This window comes from Podarcis raffonei, chromosome 4 (assembly GCF_027172205.1).
Source record: "Podarcis raffonei isolate rPodRaf1 chromosome 4, rPodRaf1.pri, whole genome shotgun sequence".
Lineage (NCBI taxonomy): Eukaryota > Metazoa > Chordata > Lepidosauria > Squamata > Lacertidae > Podarcis > Podarcis raffonei.
The window spans coordinates 1,758,324-1,786,192 of NC_070605.1; the positions used below are offsets into that span (position 1 = coordinate 1,758,324).

At 45.0% G+C, this 27,869-nt stretch overlaps 4 protein-coding genes across 16 annotated transcripts in view; 3 read left to right on the plus strand and 1 right to left on the minus strand.

Annotated features, from left to right (window-relative positions):
• LOC128412017 (zinc finger protein 420-like) overlaps positions 1–27,869 on the plus strand; it is a 983,187-nt gene that overhangs the window by 763,016 nt on the left and 192,302 nt on the right. The gene's annotated exons all lie outside the window — the stretch shown is intronic.
• LOC128412125 (olfactory receptor 51I2-like) lies at positions 1,162–2,106 on the plus strand. The gene has a single exon (XM_053384980.1). It carries the CDS (start codon positions 1,162–1,164, stop codon positions 2,104–2,106), a length of 945 nt encoding a protein of 314 aa, XP_053240955.1.
• On the plus strand, positions 11,316–12,260 carry LOC128412123 (olfactory receptor 51I2-like). Its single transcript, XM_053384978.1, has one exon. The coding sequence runs from the start codon at positions 11,316–11,318 to the stop codon at positions 12,258–12,260; it is 945 nt and encodes a 314-aa protein (XP_053240953.1).
• LOC128412270 (olfactory receptor 52D1-like) lies at positions 17,882–18,883 on the minus strand. Its single transcript, XM_053385179.1, has one exon. The coding sequence runs from the start codon at positions 18,875–18,877 to the stop codon at positions 17,882–17,884; it is 996 nt and encodes a 331-aa protein (XP_053241154.1). The 5' UTR covers positions 18,878–18,883.

The following is a 27,869-nucleotide window of genomic DNA, read 5'->3' on the forward strand; positions in this document are numbered from 1 at the left end:
CTCCTATTATTCTCCTGTCTTCTGCAGCTCATGACCCGCTCCTTTCCCTCTGCTGCTTTTACATGTCCCTTCTTCTTCTCTTGCTCTTCCAACCTTTTCTTCTGCTTCTGAAGGGTTGCTGTGAGGTTTGTTGTCCTCTTCCAGTTGTTGTCCTGACCTGGTTCCCTTCTGTCTTCTGGCTACATATGGTTGCTCCTCTTATTGCTTCTCTGCTTTATATATCATTAGCATGCCTCTTCTGGCTTGTTTGCAAGAGCATCTAAACATGCCACAGTTTCTCATATTCTCAGGAATGTCATCCCCTGATTCTTCATCTCCTTCTAATGGTCCAATCTCTCTGCTGCCTTTTGGTTCTAGACTTCTGGAGCATGTTATCTCTTCTCACTGTTTTTATTCCTTCTGGTTCTGCCAGGGATCACCTACAATGCATCTCCTTTGCATTCCTCTGAGATGGCTAAGGACCTTCTTCTTGCCAAATCAAAGGACCCATATTCCATCCTTCCTCAAGAATTTGCACACACTGAAAAATCGGTTTTGAAAAATTCAGTCAACCATCTTGATTTACAATGGCATCCAATTGCATCTTAACTTATAAAAAAACCTGCTCCCTGATCTCAGGAACCATCATGCAAAATATCCAGAGCAGGCCACACAAAGGGATTTTGAAAATATATGCCGGATTATATATTGAGTTTTTAAAAAATATGCTTTGTTATAATGACAGGAATCACTTTGTGGGTTTGTTGACATGTTTCATGCCCCAAAGGTAGAATACAGAATTTAGAAATAACGACTACCTTCTTGGTAGTTGTGCCTTCCCTGTGTAACGCCCTCCCTGCAGATAACAAGGTGATAAAGAACTACATAACTTTTAGAAGACATCTGAAGGCAGCCCAGTATCAGGAAGTTTTTAATGTTTCATATTTTACTATGTTTTATGTATGCTGTAAATTGCCCAGAGTGGCTGCGAAAACCCAGCCAGATGGTTGGGGTCTAAATATTAAAATTATTATGATTTCTATTATTACTATAGATAGGCCAATAATCTGATGTAATTAGTTTCCTTAGAACCAAAGCAAGGAATGGTGTTCATGATAGTGCTTTTCTTCTTTCCTTATGTCCATCGAGGTGCTACTGAATGGGGGAGCCTGATGCCTCACCATGGGACCAGAAAATAACCAAAGCATCTTCCACCCCACATTCCTCTTCACTGGCATCCCAGGACTGGAGACCATAAATATTGGGGTGTCGTTTTCCTTCTGCGTCATGTATGCCATTGCTGTCTTGGGGAATGGCGTTGTTCTCCTAGTGATCGTGAAGGATCAGAGCCTCCACAAGCCCATGTACCTCTTCCTCTGCATGCTGGCTGTGAGTGAGCTGGGGGTCTCCCTTTCCACCCTCCCCACAGTGCTGGGCATCTTCCTGTTTGATGCCAGGGAGATTGGGCTGGATGCGTGCCTCAGCCAGATGTACTTCATCCACTCCTTCTCCGTCATGGACTCAGGGGTCCTCTTGGCGATGGCCCTAGACCGCTTCATAGCCATTTACAACCCTCTGCAATACACCACCATCCTGACAAACTTTAGGATTATGTTGATAGGCTTAGGGATTGCCATGAGAAGTGTTCTCCTAATGGTCCCAATGCTTCTCCTCCTAAGGAGGCTGCCATTTTGCAAGTCCACCACCCTTGCTCATCCTTACTGTCTGCACCCCAATCTGATCCGGCTCCCTTGTGCAGACACCACCGTCAACAGCTTCTATGGCCTGTTATGTGTACTTTCCACATTTGGCCTTGATTCCTTGTGCATCGTCTTGTCCTATGTGATGATTCTCAAGACTGTGCTGAGCATGGCCTCCAAGGAAGGCCGTCTCAAGGCCCTGAACACCTGCGTCTCCCACATTTGTGCTGTCATGCTCTATTACTCTCCAATGATTGGTTTGTCTATGTCACACAGGTTTGGCAGGCATAATTCTCCAATGCTGAACTCAATGATGGCCAATATCTATCTCCTGGTTCCTCCGATTCTCAACCCCATCATCTACAGCATCAAAACTAAAGAGATTCGCAAAGCCCTGGGTAGGATTTTTTTTCAGAAGAAGTTCTGATCTGACATGAAGGATCTTGGTGAAATTTCCAACTATCTTTCTCTGTAGGTGGAGAAGGACCAAGCAGGTAATTTTCTGGTACACCAAACACAGAAAATTGCTGATGTATTAACCAGGTTGAATTTGGTTGATGCAAACCCAGCAGACACACCGATGGTGACAGGTTACCAGGTAGAATCATAGAATCATCGAATCATAGAGTTGGAAGAGACCACAAGGGCCATCGAGTCCAACCCCCTGCCAAGCAGGAAACACCATCAGAGCACTCCTGACATATGGTTGTCAAGCCTCTGCTTAAAGACCTCCAAAGAAGGAGACTCCACCACACTCCTTGGCAGCAAATTCCACTGTCAAACAGCTCTTACTGTCAGGAAGTTCTTCCTAATGTTTAGGTGGAATCTTCTTTCCTGCAGTTTGGATCCATTGCTCCGTGTCCGCTTCTCTGGAGCAGCAGAAAACAACCTTTCTCCCTCCTCTATGTGACATCCTTTTATATATTTGAACATGGCTATCATATCACCCCTTAACCTCCTTTTCTCCAGGCTAAACATGCCCAGCTCCCTTAGCCGTTCCTCATAAGGCATCATTTCCAGGCCTTTGACCATTTTGGTTGCCCTCCTCTGGACACGTTCCAGTTTGTAAGTGTCCTTCTTGAACTGTGGTGCCCAGAACTGGACACAGTACTCCAGGTGAGGTCTGACCAGAGCAGAATACAGTGGCACTATTACTTCCCTTGATCTAGATGCTATACTCCTATTGATGCAGCCCAGAATTGCATTGGCTTTTTTAGCTGCCGCGTCACACTGTTGGCTCATGTCAAGTTTGTGGTCAACCAAGACTCCTAGATCCTTTTCACATGTAGTGCTCTCAAGCCAGGTGTCACCCATCTTGTATTCGTGCCTCTCATTTTTTTTGCCCAAGTGCAATACTTTACATTTCTCCCTGTTAAAATTCATCTTGTTTGTTTTGGCCCAGTTCTCCAATCTGTCAAGGTCGTTTTGAAGTGTGATCCTGTCCTCTGGGGTGTTAGCCACCCCTCCCAGTTTGGTGTCATCTGCAAATTTGATCAGGATGCCCTTGAGTCCATCATCCAAGTCGTTGATAAAGATGTTGAATAAGACCGGGCCCAAGACAGAACCCTGTGGCACCCCACTAGTCACTCTTCTCCAGGATGAAGAGGAACCATTGATGAGCACCCTTTGGGTTCGGTCAGTCAGCCAGTTACAAATCCACTGAGTGGTAGCAAAGTCAAGACCGCATTTTACCAGCTTCTTTACAAGAATATCATGGGGCACCTTGTCAAATGCCTTGCTGAAATCAAGGTAGGCTACATCCACTGCGTTCCCTTCATCTACCAGGCTTGTAATTCTGTCAAAAAACGAGAACAGGTTAGTCTGACATGACTTATTTTTCAGAAATCCATGCTGACTATTGGTGATCACAGCATTCCTTTCTGTTTGCTTAATGATCTGCTCCAGAATCTTCCCTGGTATTGATGTCAGACTGACTGGGCGGTAATTATTTGGGTCCTCTCTTTTCCCCTTTTTGAAAATAGGGACAACATTTGCCCTCCTCCAGTCTGCCGGGACTTCGCCTGTTCTCCAGGAATTCTCAAAGATGACTGCCAGTGGTTCTGAGATCACAGCTGCCAGTTCTTTTAATACTCTTGGATGCAGTTCATCTGGCCCTGGAGACTTGAATACATCTAGACTAGCCAAGTATTCTTGTACTATCTCCTTAGTTATTCTGGGCTGTGTTTCCTCTGCTGAATCATTTGCTCCAAATTCTTCAGGTCGGGCATTGTTTTCTTTATCGGAGAAGACTGAGGCAAAGAAGGCATTGAGGAGTTCAGCCCTTTCTGTGTCCCCTGTTTGCATTTCACCATCTTCTCCTCTGAGTGACCCCACTGTTTCTTTGTTCTTCCTTTTGCTACGGACATACCCATAAAAGCCTTTTTTGTTGCTTTTAACCTCTCTAGCAAGCCTGAGTTCATTCTGTGCTTTAGCTTTTCTGACTTTGTGTCTACACGTGCTGGCTATTTGTTTGAATTCCTCTTTGGTGGTTTCCCCCCTTTTCCATTTTTTGTACACATCCTTTTTTAATCTTAACTCAGTTAAAAGTTCTTTAGATAGCCACCTTGGCTTCTTTAGGCACCTTCCATGTTTCCGCCTCATTGGTATTGCCTGAAGTTGTGCTTTTACTATCTCCCTCTTAACAAACTCCCAGCCATCATGAACTCCCTTTCCTTTTAGTATTACTCTCCATGGGATCTCACCCAGCACTTCCCTAAGTTTTATGAAGTCGGCTTTCTTAGGTAGCCGACTTCATAGTCGTAGATAGTACTGCTGAAGCGTTTTCTGACACTACGCTGTACAGATGCATTCTAGGCAAGCTGAATTTCATTACTAGATGTTCAAGACCTGACATAGCTGTAAGCACTAACCTGCTCAGCAGACATGCCAACAATCCTACTGTTCAGGATTGGAAAGCTCTGAAGCGCATAGCCCGCTATTTGAAAGGGACTTTGCACTACAGGCTGAGGTTCACCAGTCAGAAGACTGGAGGTCTTGAAATCTTTGCAGATGCTAGTTTTGAAAGTGACACCACGGATGGTACAAGCACTTCTGGAGTATGCTACATGTACAACCGCTGCCTGTTTGACTGGTTGTGCAAGAAGCAGACAACAGTAAGCCTAAATTCCTATGAAGCAGAACTCAATGCTCTATCATTTTCACTCATGGATTGTGAATGGTTGGTGCAACTGTTTAAGGACATCAGAGTTTCTGTGAAATGTCCTATACAGGTGTATCAAGACAATAGATCCTGTTTGGCTTTGCTGAACTCAGAGTGTTGCAAGCAAAGAAGAAGAAGAAGAAGGGTTTGGATTTGATATCCCGCTTTATCACTACCTGAAGGAGTCTCAAAGCAGCTAACATTCTCGTTTCCCTTCCTCCCTGACAACAAACACTCTGTGAGGTGAGTGAGGCTGAGAGACTTCAAAGAAGTGTGACTAGCCCAAGGTCACCCAGCAGCTGCATGTGGAGGAGCGGGGACACGAACCCGGTTCACCAGATTACGAGTCTACTGCTCTTAACCACTATACCACACTGGTATACCATACTATACCATACTTGCAGATTAAGTTACATCGTGCAAGAGAGTGTATTCAGAAAGGACTCATTCAGGTGTCCTACATGCCAGGAAACGAAATTCCTGCAGATCTGTTGTCTAAGGTTGTTAACAGAGAACAACTTAAGGTTTATGTACAGAGGTTGCAATTGGGTTGAACCACAGGTACTACAGGTTACACGGAAAGTGGGAGGGTGTTAGGATGTAGTTCCGTTCCACCTAAAAAGGGAACAGGCTGTTGTGTGTCACATGCCTGTTTACTTCCAGCTGTCTGCTGGGAACTTCCTTTTTGTATATAGCTTTTGTTTCCGGCTGTTTTCCTGGACACGGAGGCAAGCAGACATGTTTTTCCTTTGTTCTGAACTACATTGAATAAAGCTGTAAATATGCTCTCCTGGCTGCATCTTTCATTATGGAGACTCTGCTGAAAGGGTGTGCATGGGTCTTGGAATGTCTCTGAGGCTCGTGTCACTAATTGACTGACGCTGTTCCACAGGAGACCGATGGTCGTCTGGAGACAACTGGGGGCTGCCTGATGCCTCCGTCTCCCTGGCAGCATCCCAACAGGCAAAGAGTGTTACAATGTCCCCAGAGTGTAAATGACTTCTCAAGTTCAGAAGAGAGAAATTGGGTGACCATCTGGTTGTACATTTGTACTTTTTAAACACACAAACAGATGCAGACACAGACAGAGTAGGTTCTTCATGAGCTCTCCGTCCTGTCTTCTATTACGATGCATCAAGTAATGGCAGAATAGTACCATAGAGGAAGATGGTCAGTAGTTTTGGAGAAATTTCAAAGGGGTTTCTGGACTGGAGGTATCCCTCCTAGAAACTCAAGGGGGAAATATACAGGCACCAAGAGAAAATACAAATGCACACAGGGAGAGACACAAATATAAGGAGGCTTTAGAGAATCACATGTAAACCAATGTTTCTTGTACATTTCCAGATCAAACACATGATTTCTATTCACTACTTAAAGGATCACAGCAATCTTAGCAGTTGCACCTCAGCGCCATCACCCCAAACCATTCAGAATCATTTAGCTCTTCAGATCAGTTCTCATCATAATGATTATATATAATCTTTTTTCAATGTGGTCTTTTTATTCAGCTGACTAATTTTCCTATTCATTAAATGTCTCCCAATATCCTCTTTCATATATCTACAAAAAATTCAAGGTGAATCACAATCACCATGCCTAGCGTTTCTCTTTTCATGCCAACAAAGGGCACCATAGATTCTAAAAGTTTATTCTTTTCAGTGCTCTGGGAAGAGCTTTCATCATATACAGTACCTGAAAGCAACTGGTTCTGTGTTGTAAAAGGTAGTCAAGCACAGACTTACTCAGTTTAGCAAGGCTCAAAAGAAAATGAAATCATCAAAATGATGCAGTTTTATGAATTTCTTCTTCTTCTAATTCTCAGTCCAGTGACCACAGTGAAGTCAAAGCCCAACTAGTCTTCAGGCCCATTTCCACTGAACACCCAACTACTTGTTTTCTCACACCTGAATTATGAGGGCTACTGTATATCCTTCATGCTCTGTCAGAGGCCGTATCCTTCTGAGGCTGGGAGTTTGCAGGTGTGGAGAGTGTGGTTGTTGTGCTCAGGTCCTGCTTGCATTCACAAGAAGAGCACGCAGGACTGGATGAGCTTCTGGTCTGATGCAGTGGAGATGTTCTTCTGTTCTTCTTTTACCAGGGAAACTTACCAGGCATTGGTAGTGCTGTACAAACCCTGCACAGCTTGGGACCAGTATACCTAAAAGATTATTTCATCCCATCACAGCACTCTGTAGCTGGAGATACCTTTTCTGTTCCATTTAAAGTCTGAATCAGGCCTTCATTTTGGTGGCCTCTGCTCATTGGAGTGCCTCTTGAGACACACATAACATCTTTAGTGTGTGTGTGTGTTTTCATCTGTTGAAGACTTTCTTCTTCCAACAAGCTTTCAAGATAGAGATTTTTCTCCCAATCGGTATCTGCATAAGATTTGAAAATCATTTGGTATATGGAATCATTTTAATTTTATTTAAATGCATGAGTGTTTTTACAGCTTCTATATGTATGTGAAATATATCTGTGTGAAATCATCTTAAGAGAGAATATTATGAAAATGATATACAGGTGGTACATGACCCCAGTCAAGCTTGCAAAAATCTATCATTTGCCCGATAATAAATGTTGGAAATGTAAGGAAACTGAAGGTACATTCTTTCACCTTTGGTGGACATGCCCTAGGATTAAGGCTTTCTGGGAAATGATATATAATGAATTGAAAAAGGTATTTAAATATACCTTCTTGAAGAAACCAGAGGCCTTTCTCTTGGGCATGGCCGGCCAAGTGGTGCCAAAGAAGGATAGAACTTTTTTATGTATGCTACAACAGCAGCAAGAATACTCATCGCAAAGTATTGGAAGACGCAAGATTTACCCACTCTGGAAGAATGGCAGATGAAACTGATTGACTGTATGGGATTGGCAGAAATGACTGGCAGAATCCGAGACCAGGGAGAAGAGTCGGCAGAAGAAGATTGGAAAAAATTTAAGGACTACTTACAGAAATACTGTAAAATTAAGGAATGTTGAATGATGCTGGATTGAAATTGAGTGGTTTCTAGCTGTAATGATATAAAGGAATATGGAGGAAAAAAAGGATTGGATAGAAAACAAGGTGTTATTATAAGCTGTAATGCTTTAAGTTAAGGATTTGCTGAACAAATAATTTGAAATGGAATACAAGAAGGGGAGGTATGAGGAGGTCAGAGAAATTTGTTATTGAAAAGTATGTGTTATGAACTATATGTTTTTTTAATCTTTTTGTTTGTTTTTTGTTTGCATAAAAAATTGGAAACTTTAATAAATATCTTTTTTTTAAAAAAGAAATCATTTCAAGATTCTTCATAGGAAGCAATTCATAAACAAAACAGACAAATAAATAAAATCCACATTCCTATTTCTCTTAGCGCTACCATGAATACATCCCAGAGTGCTGCATCTAACTAGCCACCTCAAGTAAACAATGCTTAAAATATATAGATCTGAGAGCGCAACTTCGTAATCTCACTGTTGCAGCTGCTGTGACCTAGTTTGTCCATGGGGGAAGGTGCTCACAAACAGATGCACACACAGAGACAAGAGTAGCTTCTCCCTGAGTAGCCCACTTTGTCTTAAATTATGATGCACCATGTAATGACAGAATAATACTGGAGAGGAGCTCACTCTGCAGCTCACGCAGGGAAACATTGCTATCATGGTTATTAGTCATAGCTAGCTCAATAGCACCACACATTCATTCCAATCTAGGTTACCAGAGAGAAGATGGTGGCATCGCTCATGCTCCTCTTCTGGTTTTCAGTCTAGCAAGCACAATGAAATCTATGTCCAAGTAGTCTACAGGTTCATCTTCATCGGAAACCAAACAGTCTGTGCATTCATAGAATCATAGATTTGTGGAATTGGAAGGGACCCTGAGGGTCATCAGAATTGATTATGGTGAATCATGATGGTTATGCTGTATGGGAAGCGGGTGGCGCTGTGGTCTAAACCACTGAGCCTCTTGGGCTTGTCGATTGGAAGGTTGGCAGTTCGAATCCACTCAATGGTGGTGAGCTCCCGTTGCTCTGTCCCAGCTCCTGCCAACCTAGCAGTTCGAAAGCACACCAGCACAAGTATATAAATAGGTACCACTGTGGCAGGAAGGTAAATGGTGTTTCCGTGTGCTCTGGCTTCCGTCACAGTGTCCCGTTGCACCAGAAGTGGTTTAGTCTTGTTGGCCACATGACCTGGAAAGCTGTCTGTGGACAAACATCGGCTCCCTCAGCCTGAAAGCAAGATGAGTGCCACAACCCCATAGTCACCTTTGACTGGACTTAACTGTCTAGGGGTCCTTTACCTTTACCTTTCACCTCCTATGTCCATTGTCAGAGGCAATGTGCATCACCAAAGGTTGGACATCACAGGTGGGGAGAGTGGCTCTTATGCTCAGGTCCTGCTCATTGGGGCATCTAGTTCGGCCCCTGTGAGAGCAGGACATTGGTCTAGATGGGCCACTGGCCTGATCCAGTAGGGGTTTTCTTATAAACAAACAAACAAAATCAATATTCATATTTCTCTTAGTGCCACCACCAATGTAGTATTGCAGGTAATTAGCCACTTCACATAGCCAATGCTTAAATTATACAGATAAGACAGTGGAACTCAGTAATTGCACCGTTGCAGCTGCTGTGACCTAGTTTGCTGAGGGAGGATGGTGCTCAGCACTAGTTCTGTGCACTGTAGAAATGTCTCCCTTGGCTTAGTGCCCCTTGGTGTCCCCGCAAGCTGCAGGAGGGACGTCTCATCTCCTTCATCTCCAGGGATCCCCAAGAAAGCAGCATAAATCTTTACGCAGCTGAGCCTCTGACATGACTGGATCTTTCTCCTGGCTGCCAGCAGAGACTAAAACGCTTCCATCCAGATGGGTCTTTTTATGCTCCAGGTGGAACTTGTTCTTCATCAGAGAAGGTTGCCACAAACTGCCTTCCGGTGTCGGGGATATTGATCCAGGATTCAGGGCTCATCCATGCTGAGCTGTGCTTTCTAGACACGGGACAAGCAGAAGTCTAGATGAGCCCAGAATCGCCATAATAGAGAAGCTTGCCGAGGTATGGAATGGGCCTGAATATTCAAGGGCTGTGGCTCTGGAGTGTTTCAAGTGGCAGGTAGGGGGTCAAATGGGCCAGATGTGCCCACTTTCTTTTAAAAAAACTGAATCCTGAATTCTCCCAAGATGATGGAGTTCAGGGACAAAGCTCCTCCAAATTCCTGCGGAGCAGAGCAGCTCTTCTGCCTCCTCTTCCAGAGTGGCTTCTGGAATGTCTGTTGGTACCCATTATTTATTGGGATTTTTAAAAGAGGGTGTAATAATAATAATAATTTATTGTTTATACCCCGCCCATCTGGCTGGGTTTCCCCAGCCACTCTGGGCGGCTTCTAACAAAATATTAAAATACGGAGTCTGTTAAACATTAAAAGCTTCCCTAAACAGGGCTGCCTTCAGATGTCTTCTAAAAGTCTGGTAGTTGTTGTTCTCTTTGACATCTGATGGGAGGGCGTTCCACAGGGCGGGCGCCACCACCGAGAAGGCCCTCTGCCTGGTTCCCTGTAACTTGGCTTCTCACAATGGAGGAACCACTAGAAGGACCTAGGCGCAGGACCTCAGCGTCTGGGCAGAATGATGGGGGTGGAGACGCTCCTTCAGGTATACTGGACCGAGGCTGTTTAGGGCTTTAAAGGTCAGCACCAATACTTTGAATTGTGCTCAGAAACGTACTGAGATGCTTCAGTATTAGGGCTTACCCAGATTTTATCCAGGCCCAGGTTTTAAAGCTCCATGTCTGAGCAAGGTTTTTTCTCGTGTGACCTGGCTAGCCCCGAAGAAAAACTTGTGTTTCACTGTTGAATCAGAGCAAGTGGATTGCTGTTTGCTCTGATTCACTGGTAAAACGTGGGTTTTCCCATTGAAAGCACCAGGACAAAAAACAGCCACCACCACTTAGACATGGAGTTGCTGAGGTCTGTCACATGCATGATGCGCAAACTCTGCAGATCCCTAAGTGTGCCGGTGTCGGTTGGCATCGGTCACTGTGATGTTCAGGCAGAAGAAAGCTTTTGAAGCTCCCAAACAAAAAACCAGGAGGGAGAGAACATGCCATTTGGGCATGTGTCTCTGACAGGGTCCTACTCGAGAGTAGGCTGACCTCCTGACAGGAGTAAGCTTGATTTCTGCTGCTCCAGAGACCAAAACCAATGGATTCAAATTGCACGGAAGGCGATGCTGAGTAAACAGTGAGAGCTGTTCAACAGTGGAATGGACTCCCTTGGAAGGTGATGGACTGTCCTTCATTGGAATGGCCATCTGTCAGAGATGCTCTACCTCTGATGCCTGCTTGCAGGGGGTTGGACTAGATGGCCCTTGGGGTCCCTTACAACTCTACATTTCTATGATTCTATGAAGCTCCCATGTTGATGATGAGGCCTTTTCCTCCCTTATGTCCACCCAGGTGCTGCTGAATGGGAGAACTTGATCGCTCACCATGGAGCTGCTCAGAAACCAAAGCTCCCTCCATTCTACGTTCCTGCTCACTGGCATCCCAGAACTGCAGGCCGGAAATATCGGGGTCTCCATCCCTTTCTGCTTTGCCTATGCGGTTGCTGTCTTGGGGAATAGTGCTATATTCCTAGTGATTGTGAAGGATCGGAGCCTCCACAAGCCCATGTACCTCTTCCTCTGCATGCTGGCTGTGAGTGAGCTGGGGGTCTCCCTCTCTACCCTCCCCACGGTGCTGAGTGTCTTCCTGTTTGATGACAGGGAGATTGGGCTGGATGCGTGCCTCAGCCAGATGTTCTTCATCCACTGCTTCTCCATCATGGATTCAGGGGTCCTCTGGGCGATGGCCCTGGACCGCTTCATAGCCATTTACAACCCTCTGCAATACACCACCATCCTGACCAACTTCAGGATTGCCATGATAGGCTCAGGGATTGCAGCAAAGAGCATTATCCTGCTGGCCGCACTGCCTCTTCTCCTGAGGAGGCTGCCATTCTGTAGGTCCAATGTGCTTGCTCACCCCTACTGTCTGCACCCGAATTTAATCCGGCTCCCTTGTGCAGACACCACCGTCAACAGCCTCTATGGGCTCTTTGTCTTGCTCTGTACATTTGGCCTCGATTCCCTGTTCATTGTCCTGTCCTACACAATGATCCTCAAGACCGTGCTGAGCATGGCCTCCAAGGAAGGCCGCCTCAAGGCCCTGAACACCTGTGTCTCCCACATCTGTGCCGTGGTGATCTATTACACCCCAATGATCGGCCTGTCTATGGTGTACCGGTTTGGCAAGCATGCTCCACCTCTTGTTCACTCCCTGATGGCCAACATCTATCTCCTGGTCCCTCCGCTGCTGAACCCCATCATCTACAGCATCAAGACCAAGGAGATCCTCAAGGCATTTGGAAGGGTTCTCCATCGGAAGAGGTTCTGACATGGAATGACAACGAACTGAACCATGATTTTTATATTTTCTGAGAATCCTCCAGAAAAACAATCTTTCAAAGGACCTGTTGATGATATTTGACTATTGTACTGTTGAGAGTGTATTAACTTATGGTTTGTGTGTGTGGTTTGGGAGCTGCACGGTCAGGGGAAAAACAATGCTGTCCAGGGTTGTAAAGACTGCGGAGAGAATAATTGGGTGCACTCTTCCCACCTTGGATCAAATCTACGCTTCCAGGTGCTATAAGAAAGCTGCAGAGATAGCGCAGGATAGTGTGCACCCTGGAAATGATCTCTTTCAGCTTCTACCTTCTGGAAGAAGGTACAAGGTTAAAAAGACTAGGACTAGCCGGCTGAGAAACAGTTTCTACCCAAATGCGATTTTGGTTTTAAATGCGTTGTAAGGAGTTTCTATGGGAGTATATTGTATTTTAAAAATGGGGTATCAGAGTTTTTAGGGGGCTAACCAGGTTGGGATAGCTGGGATAGCAGGCTTGTTGGTTTTGAATGTCTTATGCAGATTTCTTTCTTTCAATTTCTGTCAGCGCTGCCCAAGGTCCCAGCTCACACAAGACCAACGCTGCTTCTTGCTCAAGTTCAAAAGTCTTTATTGAAGTTCAGTCTCATTTCCAGACGTGCAGCGCGCAACGCTACATCTATCCGTCAGATCATAGAAGTCCCATCTGAATCTCCGCCCCCCTGACACCAGCTTAAGATTCTAGCTTTACTCCACCTCTTCCTCTGTTCCTTCTTTCTCTGGGTCCTTCTGCTAGTCGGAGTCTCTGCCCTCCGAGATTCTTCTGACGCTGATTCTCCCGACTCCTCCTCCCCCCTCTTTCGGGCTTTAGGACCTGGCTCCCAATCCGGGTTTTCTGCTGTCCCGCGCTCCTCCACATTTGAACTTGGCGCGCGCGCGCAGCCTCCCACTTTCCTTCTGACCGTTACACTTGTGTCACTGCTCCCCCTTTCGGGGAGGCTAGCTGGACCTGCCCTTCCCTCCGTCTCCCCACTCCCCGATGGAGGAGACGCTGGTCCTGACTCCCATGCCTCTTCTCCCCCACTGTGCTCTGGTGGGGGAACTGGCCCTACTTCTCCGCTACTCCTTTGGGACTCCCCTCTGGTTCCCTGTTTATGGATCGTCCCCTCTGGGATTCGCCTCGCCCTTACCATAGGCGCCCCCTCCTGGGAATCTTCTGATTCGCTGGAGAAGCTCATGGAATCTCTCGGTCCACTGTCATATTCCCCTACGCTCCCCTCTGATTCCTCTCCTCCGCTCTCTATTTGCTCTCTCCCCTGCTCTTCTGCTCCTGAGCCTCTGACAATTTCGTTCTTCTGTATGGGACAATGACAATAAAGATTATCATATTGTATCGTATCGTATGATGCAGTCACATCCCAGCTTTTTCTCCAAGGAGCTCAAGGTGGTAAACAGGGTTCCTCCTTCGCTTCCTTGCTCATCCGTCTTTTCATTGACTACAGAATCCACTCACCTTAGCATGGTGGGACGGATCCATGTGGCAAGTTCATTCATATGCTCCAGCCCTAGTTGGGGGTGGAGTAGTTTGAGACCAGAAATGACAGCCCCAGTTCGTAGAGAAAACTCTGTGGGTGTTTAGTGACTCTTAAATGTTCCTGAGAGACAGCTTTTGGCTATGCTCAGTGCTTTCCCCCCTAAAAACATGTTTAGGGGTACTCTCATTTTCCTACTCTTGTTGAAATACTGCCCTTCAATGAGGCCAAACTTAGATTCACAAAATGTTTAGGGGTATGCATCCCTCTGCGTCCCCCCAGGAAAAAAAAGCACTGGCTATGCTTATTAAGAAATGACCATACACTCCATAGGACTGCACACCCACTGATATAAGTCATTTTGTTTTGCAAATCAATGCACACATGTATTTTCATTTATTGTTGCAGGGGTGGTTTTTTTTGGGGGGGGGGGTGGTCCAGTCTGCATGATACTCCTGTATTTTTCCACATGGGAGCAAATGATCAAGGCTGCTTGATCAAAGAAAAGAAAACCCACATCACTTTGCATCATCATTAATTATAATTACAATCATTTTATTTATATGCCGCTTATATGCATGATTGCCTTCTTGCATTTCTAGTTCCTATCGGTTCCAGTTAGGTGAAGCCTGCATGTCTTCCTTCGCTGTCATCCTGCTTAGGTCTCCTTTCAACTCCCCTCTTCACTCCCTCCAGAAGCCTCTTGCCATCTCTCGGAGCCAAGGGTTTGGGGTCCAGTGCAGTCGTCAACCTTTCACCCATCCAGGTGTTCTATTCTTTTCTAAACTGCCTGGACCAGTGGTTGCCAACTGGTGGTCCACATAACCCACCCAGGGGGGGTCTGTGGCCCCATTCACATAACAAAAACTACCACCAAGATGTCAACGTTTTCAAAAGTAGGAGGTCCATGGCTTGGCTTTCGAAAAACAGGGGGTCTGCGGCGCTTAGCTAATTGGGAAGGTCATCAGTTTTGTTGATTAATTCAATGAAATGGTTTCAACTGGATTTCGAATAAATGTGCAATTAATTGTCACTGTCCTGAATCTCATTGTGCTTTTGTCTTTCTTGGTGGGTCTTGCAAACCACTGTTCTGAATGATGCTTTTCACAAGGAAGGGGGCACTGGGGGTGAGTTTGTGGAACCAAGGGGATGGCAGCCTGAAAAAGTTTGGGAACTGCTGGTCCAATAATTTTATTGGCAGGTGGCCATATAATGACTAACAGCAACAATGAGGTCATATGAGTACTTCCTTTTCAGGCAAATGCTACTTTGAAGTCAGTCAGCTCTTGTTGCATCTAACTGGTAGTACAAGTCCCAGGTGATGGTCCTTTCTTTGTGTGGGTGACTAGACTCTCTCCACCTGAGGCAGGTGTGGATGGTGACATTTGAAGTGTTTTCTTTTCTTTTCTAATATAATTTTTATTTATTTTCCATTTAATATTATACATTCACATCATCTTTATCCATTATGCCACCTTAGCTCTAAGAGCCTATTGACTTCCTTTCCACCCGCCTCATGGCTTTCAAAATTAACCTTTATCTCATTGCAATTTATACATTTTCCAATTCTAATTACACTCATTACAGAATATCTCTAAAATTCAAATGAATAGAGAAAGATAGAAATTTCTCATTACAAGTCTTCAGACAACCCTGCTAGTGATGTTAATTGCTTACAATGATCTTTCAAATATCGTATAAATTTAGTCCAATCCTTTTGGAATACTTGGTCGTGCTGGTTTCAGATTTTTCCTGTCAGCTTAGCCAGTTCTGCAAAGTCCACCATCTTCATCTGCCACTCTTCTTTTGTTGGCACTTCTTGTTGTTTCCATTTTGGGGCTAAAATAATTCTTGCCACAGTTGTTGCATGCATGAATAATCTTTTATCTTCCCTTGGTGTCTCTTCACCTACTAGACCCAATAGAAAGCTTCTGGTTTTTTGAACAAAGTATTTTAACTGACAACCAATTTCGGTCAATAATCCTAATGTTTTCTTCTCCCCCTGGAGACTGCCTGGAGCTAGGAGGCCAGATCTCACATAGTGGAGGGAACAACCTCCTGCAAGGTGGCTTCCCCTAGACGAGTGTATCCCAAACTTGGGTCTCCAGCTGTTTTTGGATTACAACTCCCATCATCCCTAGCTAGCAGGACCAGTGGTTGCGGATAATGGGAACTGTAGTCCAAAACAGCTGGAGACCCAGGTTTGGGAAACCCTAGATGTTTGAGAAGACAATTCCCATTATCCCCAGTCAGCACAGCTCTGCACTCAGCTCCACACAACATCCTTCAAAACCATCCCATGAGCTGTATGTAAATAAACTATACAAGGCAGAGAGCAAACATTTTATTTATTAAGTTATTAAATTTATAGACCGCCCTTCATCTGAAGATTTCAGTCCGGTTCACCAGAAGAAAATATAGGATAAAAACACAAATAAATAGTTGGAACAAAAGGAAAACAAGTCACTAACCCCCCTCCCACAATACATTTAAAAGAGCATCAGATGTCAATCAGCCAAAGGCCTGGTTGAAGAGGAACATTTTTGCCTGGTGCCTAAAGGTGTGTAATGAAGGCGCCAGACGAACCTCACTGGGGAGACCATTCCATAGATGTGGAGCCACTGCAGAGAAGGCCCCATTCTCATGTTGCCATCCTCTGGACCTCTTGAGGAGGAGACACACAAAGAAGGGCCTCAGAAGATGATTTCAGGGTCCAGATAGGTTCATATGGAAAGAGGCGGTCCTTGAGGTATTGCGGTCCTGAGCCATTTAAGGATCTATAGGTCAGAACCAGCAGTCTGAATTGGGCCCAGTAACTATTTGGAAGCCAGTGCAGTCGGACCAGGATCGGTGTAATATGCTCAAACCGTGAGCAAACTGGCTGCTGAATTCTGCACTAGCTGAAGTTTCCGAACCATCTTCAGAGGCAGTCCTACACAGAACACATTGCAGTAATCTAACCTTGAGGGTACCAGAGCATAGAACAAACTTAGTTGGTCTTTAAGGTGCTACTGGACATTTATTTATTTATATAGACTACAGTAATTAGGCTATTCCTGTTCAGATAAGGGTATAGCTGGGCCACCAACCGAAGCTGATGGAAGGCACTCCAGGCCACTGAGGCCACCTGAGCCTCGAACAACAGCAAAGGATCCAGGAGGACCACAAAGCTACAAAGCTGCTCCTTCAGGGGCAGCGTAACCCCATCCAGAGCAGGCAACCTCCTGTCAGGAGCTCGTCCTACACTCGAGTAGGACCCTGGCAGAGACACATGCCCAAGGCATGTTCTCTCCCTCCTGGTCGATCGTTCGGGAGCTTCATTAGCTTTCTTCAGCCCAAACATCACAGCGACCGGTGCCAACAGACACCGGCACACTTAGGGCTTTGCAGAGTCTTCACAGCTTGTGTAACAGAGCTCAGCAACTCAGCATTTTGGCTAATCTACTTTATTTACATATAAACACACACGGAGCACTGCAATACGGCTCCCTCTCTCTCTAGCATCAGACAGCAAAGAGAGAGAACAAAGGAGAGAGAACAATAATCCCACTTCAGGAAACACAGTAACACAAACATCCTGTCTCCGTCACTTCCCACTCTGTGGAGTCAAAACATATACCGTCATGTAATAGACAACAATCCCATGATTGCAGTCATGGAGCAGGAATTCTAACACCTCCCACCCATCTAGTCTAAGGAAGCACAAACTAACAGTTGCCTCAGTCTTATCTGGATTGAGCTTCAGTTTGTTGGCTCTCATCCAGTCCATTACCGAGGCAAGACAACGGCCCAGCACTTCCACTGCCTCACCTGCAGATGTAAAGGAGAAACAGAGCTGAGTGTCATCAGCATGCTGCTGACAATGTACTCCAAACCCCACCCAGCGGTTTCATGTAGATGTTAAACAACATGGGGGGTAGGATTGAGCCCTATGGAACCCCATGTTGACATGCAGTCATCAGGGCAAGAAGCAGTTGTTCCCAGAGCCAGGGAATGTGCAGAGATGCCTCCTCATCAGGCTGTCACAATTCACCACTCAGAGGCTGGGATGCCATGCAGCAATAAAGAGTGACAGCAATGCATACAGAGAGCCCCTTCCTGCTATGCCCCGTTGGTCAGGGGTGGGGCTCCAGTTTTGGGACTGAGAAACACCCCCACCCCTTGCAAGAGGAGGCGCCTGGCCGCTTCCCGAATCTGCTTCGTTTTAACCCCGTAGACGATGGGGTTGAGCATGGGGGGCACGATGACGTAGAGGTTGGCCAGCAGGATGTGGACGTGGCGAGGGATGTTGTGCCCAAAGCGGTGGGTGAGGAAGGAGAAGAAGGCCGGTGTGTAGAACATCAGGATGACGCAGAGGTGGGAGCCACAGGTGTCCAGGGCTTTGTGGCGAGCATCCTTGGACGGGAGCCGAAAGACGGTCCTGAGGATCAGCGAGTAGGAGATGGCGATGAGGACGGAGTCAACCCCCAGGGTGGACAGAGCTGCTGTCAAGCCATATACCACATTGGGGGTGATGTTTCCACAGGCCAGGCGAGCCACACCCATGTGTTCACAGTAGGTGTGCGGGATGACATTGAGGCCACAGTAGGGCAGCCGGAGCAGGAGGAACACAAGGATGACCACGGTGAAAAAGCCCCGGAGGACACAGACCACCCCAATCCTCCCGATCACCACGCGGGTCAAAATGGCCGCATGCCTCAAGGGGTTGCAGATGGCCACGTAGCGGTCAAAGGCCATGGTCATCAAGATGGCTGACTCCACGGCAGAGGTGAAGTGGATGAAGAAGACCTGGGTGAGGCAGGCGCTGGAGGAGATGGCCCCAACACCAAACCAGAAGATGCCCATCGCTCTGGGGATGGTGGTGCTGGAGAGGACCACGTCGGAGGCAGCCAGCAAGGAAAGAAAGAAATACATGGGCTGGTGGAGGGCAGGCTCTGAGGCGATGGTGGCCACCAGCATGAGATTGCCCAGCAAGGCCACCAGGTACATCCAGCAGAATGGGATGGAAATCCACACGTGGAAGTCCTCCAGTCCTGGGATGCCGGCAAGGAAGAACCAGGGAGGGATGAAGCTGCTGCTGTAGTTGGGAGCAGACATGGCCAAGTGAAGCTCCCTGAGCACTTCATTCATTTGTTTGTTGTGGGTTCGAGCCCCATGTTGGGCAAAAGGTTCCTGCATTGCAGGAGCTTGGACCAGGTGGCCCACACAGTCCCTTCCAATGCTTCAAGTCAATGGTTCTATGCTTTCAACATTTTTTACTTGCAAACCTCAGAAGGAAGATGGTCCCTGCTGCCTACAATCTAAGAGGCATGGTATGAAAGGCAAACGGATTGGGAAGGAGGAGGCAGAAAGCAAACTATCCACTGTTGGCTCTGCTGCTTTTTGCAGGCTCAAAAGATGTCCAAGCTGAAAAGATGTGTGTCTGGGTGCTTTTGTTTCTTTGTATTTCGCCCCAAGCTTTCAGGATGAAAACCTGCTCTTTATAGGGCTCAGAGAGAGCAAACATCAATTTGTGGATTGCCATTTGCTCTGATTGAACTTTAAAGAGCAGGTTTTCATAGGGAAAGCACTGGAGCAAAGACCAATAAAAAGGGTGCGTGCTCAGATACAAAGTTTTAAAGTGAGGACCGTGCCTGGAAAGAGCAGAGGAAAGGCAATTGTGGACAAACCCTTAGTTTTGTGGTCCACTTGGTGGCAATTCAACAGGCCTTGAGGGTGGATCCAAGCGCAATGGAAGGACTGTGGCTGCCTCCCCTTCTGCTGGGTGACAGAGGCTGGGAAGAAAGCGGGCTCTCAGCTGGACCTCTATCCAGGTGCAACCTGCTGCTTTCTCTCCCTTGGGTGACTTCAGAAACGGCAGCTGGTAGCTGGAGAGATTGGGGGGGCTCTCAGGTGCAGGTGTTGCTGTCGACCCTTTTTCACACTAAAAAGGGACCCTTGTTGCTGCTCCCCTCTTATCAGAACTGGACTTTTCGTAGAGTTGGAAGGGACCCCAAGGGTCATCTAGCTCAACCCACTGCAATGTAGGAATCTCAACTAAAACATCCAGGACAGATGGCCATCCAACCTCTGCATGACTGAGCTTCTAGAGATGATCCATTCTGGTGATGGTCACTGCCTTGGTGCCCTTGGGGAGGATAAGGAATGCATATAAATGGATGGGTGGAAAAATGAACAAGGTGGGATGATACTACAACAACAACAACAACAACAACAACAGGAAGCACAGCAAGATTTTTGAATGCTCCACTTGGCCAGGCCAGTAAACAGTAATCTGCCAAGCTGTATGCAACCAACCTAGTCTGGAAATCAAGCTTTATGGTTGGGGGAGTTGGTGGCATTTAGTCTGGAGAAGAGGAGACTGAGATATGAGAACCATCTGAAGGGCTTGTTTTCTCCTGCTCTGTAGGGTAGAACTCAAACCAACTCGCTTCAAGTTACAAGAAAGGAGATTCTGACTAAATACACGGAAGAACTTTCTGATGGTAAGAGCTGTTTGACAGTGGAACGCCTTCCCTCAGGAGGTTGTGGACTCTCCTTCCTTGGAGGTTTTTAAGCATGGCCGTCTGTCATGGATGCTGTAGCTGAGATTCCTGCACTGGAAGGGATTGTGTTGTAGATACCTGTGGGAAACCCACAAACAGGATCTGAGCACAAGAGCCCTCTGTCTAATCTTCTTTTAAGGCCAATCAATTGCTGGCCATCATGGTTTCTGTGTGATAGCACATTCCACAGTTTAACTATGTTTGAAGACATATCCCCCTCTCTTTTTTGGTCAGCCATAAGAACGTGAGAAGAGCCTGCTGCTGGGTCAGGCCAACAGCCCATCTCATCCATCACCCTGTTCTCACAGTGGCCAACCAGATGCCTGCAAGCAGGATCCAGACACAACAGTCGTCTCTTCTCTTGTGGCTTCCAGCTACTGGTACCCAGAAGCCTCTGAAAAAGTGGAGAAAGAGGAGGCGCTACAAGCACTCTGTCCTGCAGGGTTGGCACTGCAATAGCTGGCAAGGTCCCTCTCCTTCTCAGAAAGCCGGTGTGGATTTCTGCTTTGGATGTAACATTTCCCAGCGATCTTTCCTTCCCCGAGAACCACACTAAGATCCCTCCCTACTTCGAAGAAAGCATTCCGCTCTTACTCAGAGAGGCACAGTCCGTTTTCTCTCTTGTCCTGAAATCCATCTTCATTGCAGGCAACCCCTGATTCTGGGACAGAAAAGTATTTCAGGGAAGGGACAGAACTGCAGCCTGAAGTGGAGTAACATGGGGGAGGAAGCCCAGGCGAAAAGATGCCAAATGAAACTGTAGTATCCTGGGATGAGGGCTGCATTTTCAATATCATTGGGGAGGTGGCCTGGCACCCTCCTCCAGTGCCCCCTGCCAAAAAACTCAAAGAGGCAATTGTTTAGCTTCTTCAGAATTCTCTTTAGAATTAGATGGTAGGAAGGGACCCCCAAAGACCATCTAATCCCTGCAGTGCAGGAATCACAGCCCAAGAACCCCTGACCATCTAAGGTCGCCCAACCTCTGCTTAAAGATCTCCAAAGAAGGAGAGACAGCCACCTTCTGAGGGAGTGCATTCCTCTTTCAAGCAGCTCTTATCCCCAGAAAGTTCTTCCGTGTGTTTAGTCAGAATCTCCTGTCTTGGTTTGGGTCCTCCCCTCTGAAGCAGCTTGCTCCATCTTCCCTAAGTTAGCCATTCAGTTATTTGAAGATGGTTATCATCTCTCCTCTCAGTCTCCTCTTTCCCTGGCTAAACATACCCAGCTCCTTCAACCATTCCTCACATGGCTTGGTCTTCAGACCCTTGATCATCTTGGTCGCCCTCTTCTGCACATCTTCCAACTTGCCCATGTCCTTCCTAAACTGGGGGGTGTCCAGAAGAACTGGACGCAGGACTCCAGGTGGAATCTGACTGGGTATGGGAGATGGTGATATATTTTTTAAAAGTTCTTCTCAGTGTATAAAAAGACTCACCAAGCTCTTTTCTATATGGAAATACTTGAATTTGTTGGTGAATCAGGAGACGACTCTGCAGTGTCTCCAGCAGTCTGGCCGTGACAATTTATGCAGTTTCCTCTGGAATCCCAGGAGGAGGGACAGAGGAGGGTTCAAGTGAGCAGAGATCCCAGGAGGTGCAGGGACTGAATCCCAGGTGTGATGAAGCAGCAGAAGCTGGTGTTGACTCCCCCAACACAGAGAGACACTCTCTCTCTCTCTCTCTCTCTCTCTCTCTCTCTCTCTCTCTGTGTGTGTGTGTGTGTGTGTGTGTGTGCTGTACTCTTGAAGATTTGATTCTGTTAACAGTCAGCATCAAACTGGAGCGGTAAAACAACCACTACGGGTGCCATTATGGAACTGAGAGCTGTATAACAGCTGATGCTCTTTATGCTCTGGGGCAGCTAAAGCTTGATTTCCAGACTAGGTTGGTTGCATACAGCTTGGCAGATCATTTGTTTGCTAGCCTGGCCAAGTGGAGCATTCAGAAATCTTGCTGTGCTTCCAGTTGTTTTTTTTATTGTATCATGCCACCTTGTTCATTTTTCCACCCATCCATTTATATACATTCCTTATCCTCCCCAAGGGCATCAAGGCAGTGACCATCACCAGAATGGATCTCTGGAAGCTCCCGCCCCCCTTAGGCAAGGCCTCTGAATCACAAGAACCTAAGAAGACCCTGCTGGATCAGGCCAATGGCCCATTTAGTCCTGCATCCTGTTCTCATAGTGGCCGACCAGATGCCTGTGGGAAACCCCCCAACAGACATTCTCTGCCACCAAGGGCAATGTTTGTCTGTTGCAGGGGGGGTCCTTCAATTTGGCTAACTGGCATGCAGTCTAGGCGGGTAAGAAGCTGTGGCTGTGTTGGGTCGTGGGCAACCCTTAGTCCCTATTGTCAGGCATGGCTTGCGGGTGTTGGTGTTAGAATTCCTGCTCTATGATTGCAGTCATGGGATTTTTATCTATCACATGACGATGTATGTTTTGACTCCACAGAGTGGGAAGTGACGGAAACAGGATGTTTGTGTTACTGTGTTCTGTGAAGTGGGACTATTGTCCTTTGTTCTTTTCTCTTTGCTGTATGACGCTAGAGAGAGAGGGAGCCGTGGTGCAGTGCTCTGTGTGTGTTTATATGTAAATAAAGTAGATTAGCCAAAATGCAGAGTTGCTGAGGTCTGTTACACAAGCTGTGAAGACTCTGGGGATCCCTAAGTGTGCCGGTGTCTGTTGGGATCAGTCTCTGTGATGTTCGGGCAGAAGAAAGCTTTTGAAGCTCCTGAACGAATGACCAGGAGGGAGAGAACATGCCTTGGGCATGTGTCTCTGCCAGGGTCCTACTCGAGTGTAAGATGAGCTCCTGACAGTTGGCGGGTGCCCCTTTGACTTGACGGACTCATCAGGGTGAACATTGGCCAATGGGGTGCCAGGCCAATGCAGCAGGGAGAGAGGAGTCTTGGGAAACCTTGTTGTGTGAACACAGCGTTTGGCTGTTAATTTTTTTTTTTTTTTAAATAATATTTATTAAGATTTTCAGAGATACAGAAAGAAAAAGAATAGAATACATTCAAAGCCTTCTTTTCAAACACCCTCTTTCCGGGACTCCCTCCTTCCCCCACCCCTACCATATTCCCCTATCATATTGTTGGCTCCACAAGTTCTCAGTTCTAATTAAAACTTAATTTGTTTAAACCATTATTCAAATTTAAATTTAAAATTATTCAGTCCTCACCAGTACCCTTAATAAAAGACAAGAGTTCTCTCCCCAGGGCCCACCCCCTTTCCATTCCACAATTTCCCCTTTTTTTTAGTGATAAAGACACCTCACACAATAAAGAAATAAGAAACAAGGAATAAAAAGTATAGTAAATGAAAAAAAAGCCAATTCAAAAAATAGTTGACAAGCCTTTGGATTCTAGTTCTCCCCCCCCCCGTCCCCGGTTTAATTTCCCCCTGACCACTAATCCATATTGTCTGCCTGGAATTCTTAAAGTCCATAAATCACATTTTCCCCCCGATTCCTTGCTGGCTTTTTTCTTTTTATAATTATTTTTAAAGTTATTTTTAAACCATTTAATTTCCAATCTTTAATAAAGCTCCCCCCATTGTTCTTTCCAAGTTGTAGTCCAGTTTCCTCTTGTTCCGCTGCCAAAACGTTCTAATTAGCGTTTGGCTGTTAATTTGCGCAGGCGATGGAGGTAGAAATTATCCCCATCTGTTAACGAACTCCTGCCCAGACTTGATTTGATTTGGTTACAATGCTTAGTTTTGCAGATCCCAGACCCTCCAAGTGGTCCTATTTTCCAGGGACGTCCCTGATTAACAGAAGCCGTCCCAGTTTCTGATTTGATCCCAGAATGTTCTGCTTTTCCCTAGGATGCCCCTATATTCGTTGGAGAAATGTTGGATGGTATGGAGTTATGTGATCTCCAAGCTGTCTGAAGGCACTCCCGTAATAGGGAAGGGTTTTTTTAATGCTTACTGTTTTATTATGTTTTTAGATATGTTGGAAGCTGCCCAGAGTGCTGGGGCAAACCAGTAAGATGTGTTGGGTATAAATATTAAAATTATCATTATTATTATTTTTTATAAAATATTTATTGAAGTTTTACAAAAACATAGGTTTGCAAAATACATAAAGAAAAAAAAGAAAACATAGGAAAAGAAAAAGATAACAAGAGAAAACATACAAAAATACATAAAAAGAAAAATGAAAAATACAAAATACAAAAAACGAATAGATAAAAAAGAGTTAAAAACAAATCCATTTTTTGTAACTTTACTCATTAGCTTGTTTCCTTGACCTCCTCACACCTCCCCTTTTTGTATTCCCATTTAAATAATCAAATCAGCAAATCCTTACCCTCTTTCGTTTATCTTAACTCTATATCTTAACATATTATAACTCTATATTTTCATCCATTATCAATTCATTTTTTCATATTCTCATTAACTTTGTTGCTAATGTCACTTATTTTCAATCCAACATCATTTTTAACATTCATTAATTTTACAGTGTTTTCACAAATAGTCTTTAAATTTCTTCCAATCTTCTTCCACCAACTCTTCTCCCAGGTCTCGGATTCTGCCAGTCATTTCCGCTAATTCCATATAGTCCATCACCTTCATCTGCCACTCTTCCAGGGTGGGTAAATCTTGTGTCTTCCAATACTTTGCAATGAGTATTCTTGCTGCTGTTATTGCATACATGAAGAAAGTTCTATCCTTCTTTGGCACCAATTGGCCGACTATGCCCAGGAGAAAGGCCTCTGGTTTCTTCAGAAAGGTATATTTAAATACCTTTTTCATTTCATTATAGATCATCTCCCAGAAAGCCTTAATCTTTGGGCACGTCTACCAAAGGTGAAAGAATGTACCTTCATTTTCTTTACATTTCCAACATTTGTTATCGGGCAAATGATATATTTTTGCAAGCTTGACTGGTGTCATGTACCACCTGTATATCATTTTCATAATATTCTCTCTTAAGGCATTACATGTCGTAAATTTCATACCAGTGGTCCACAAGTGTTCCCAGTCAGCAAACATAATGTTATGACCAATATCTTGTGCCCTTTAATCATAGCAGATTTATCCGTTTCATCCTGCGTATTCCATTTTAACAGCAAGTTATACATTCTTGAAAGTGTCTTAGTTTTGGGATCTAACAATTCTGTTTCCAATTTTGATTTTTCCACCTGGAAGCCAATTTTTTTGTCCAAATTATAGGCCTCTCTTATTTGATAATAATGAAGCCAGTCTCGCACTTTATCTTTTAATTTCTCAAAACTCTACAATTTCAATTTATCTCCTTCTTGTTCCAATATTTCCCAATATTTCGGCCATTTGGCCTCCATATTGAGCTTTTTCTGAGCCTTCGCTTCCATTGGTGACAACCACCTTGGGGTTTTATTTTCCAGTAAGTCTTTGTATCTTATCCAGACATTAAACAATGCTTTCCTGACAATATGGTTTTTAAATGCTTTATGTGCTTTAACCTTGTCGTACCACAAATATGCATGCCACCCAAAAACATTGTTAAAACCTTCTAAGTCCAAAATGTCCGTGTTCTCAAGAAGCAGCCAGTCTTTCAACCAGCAGAATGCTGCTGATTCATAGTAAAGTTTAAGGTCTGGCAGGGCAAATCCGCCTCTTTCCTTTGCATCAGTTAATATTTTAAATTTTATTCTGGGCTTCTTGCCCTGCCAGACAAATCTAGAAATATCTCTCTGTCACTTCTTGAAACAGTCCATCTTGTCCAAAATTTGCAATGATTGAAACAGAAATAACATTTTTGGCAATACATTCATCTTTATAGCTGCAATTTGACCCAACAAGGAAAGCTTCAAATTTGACCATATTTCTAAGTCTTGTTTCACTTCTGTCCAACATTTCTCATAATTATCTTTAAATAAATTTAAGTTCTTAGCCGTCATATTAACCCCCAGATATTTTACTTTCTTAACTAAAGTTAAACCTGTCTCCTTCTGAAACCTCTCTTTCTCAATCGATGTTAAATTTTTCTCAAGAACTTTGGTTTTTGACTTGTTCAGCTTAAATCCTGCCACATGACCAAATTCTTGAATTAGTTCTAATACTCTTTTCGTGCTAGATTCTGGCTCCTGTAACGTCAAAACTAGGTCATCTGCAAAAGCTTTCAATTTGTATTGTTTGGCTCCAACCTGAATACCTTTAATCAGACGGTCCCTTCTAATCATATTTAACAAAACCTCCAGGACCGAAATAAAAAGCAATGGGGAAATTGGGCAGCCTTGTCGTGTCCCTTTCTCTATCTTAAATTCCTCTGTCATCACATTATTGACTATTAGCTTAGCCTTTTGTTCTGAATAAATTGCAGTATATCAAACTCTTTCTCTGGCCCTTGTGTATATAACTCTTTAAAATACCTCTGGAAGCATTTTCTAATTTCCACTGGATTCTCTTTTTTTTCTTTCTCTCTTTTTTAAAGAATGGCAAACTGCCACATGCAGCGCCTTACTTGGATGTGTCTGGAGTCTTGGAAGCTTGACTACCCTACGTTCTCCTACAAATGGACCTTGAGCTTGTTTGGAGGTTCTAGCAGGGGAGCGCAGCTATCGTATACCCTTGACCGAAGAACGGTACACTCCTTCTATCTGGGATGGTCGTCCTCTTCCACCGAGCGCGCAGCTTCGGGAGGGACGCACATGGAGCGGTGAGGGAGGAAGGGGACACCCGCCTAGCCAGCCAGATCAGCCGAATCAACCCTGGCGATCAATGGGGTGACAGATGTCGCAGCCAGATCGCCCTCACATCCTCCACTGGATTCTCAATGTTCTTTCCTTCCACTTCCAAATTGGTGATAGTATTGAGCTTTTGTCTTTTTTTCATTTGCCAAGCTAACAATTTTCCACATTTATTAGCTGATTCAAATGTCTTTTGTCTCATTTGTTTAATTTTCCATTCAATTTCCTGGTTCATCATCTTCATATATTGCACTTGATATAACTTTATGTCTCTCAGAATCTCTTGTGACTTTGGTTTCGCTCTTAGTTTCTTCTCGCCCTCTTTTATTTTTTCCAAAATTTTATCTTTTTTTCCATTTTGGGCTCTCTTCTTTATTGTATTCTGTTGGATCAGGAACCCCCTCATAACTGCTTTACTTGCGTCCCAGATTATTCTTTTTTCAGTAATAGTATTCAAATTTATCTCAAAATAGTCTCTCAAGATTTTTTGGGCCTTCTTGATAACCTCTTGATCTCTAAATAAGGTGTCATTCATCCTCCATCTGAAGGAACCGATTGGTGTTAGTTTCATCTCCATTTTCACAGCATTATGGTCGGAGCAAGTTTTTGGGCAAATTTCCACTTTTCGAGTCTTAGGTGCCAGTCCTCTAGTTATCCATATTTGGTCAATTCTTGTCCATGTCATTTTGGCTTCAGAGAAGAATGTTCCCTCTCTTCCTAAGGGGTTCTTAATTCTCCAAATATCAATCAAGTCCATATTGTCAGTCAGTTCAAAAAAGGTTTTTGGTAGTCTGCCATCTTTAGTTACAATCTGTCTCTGCGACTTGTCCATATTTGTAGATACCACTCCATTCATATCTCCCATCA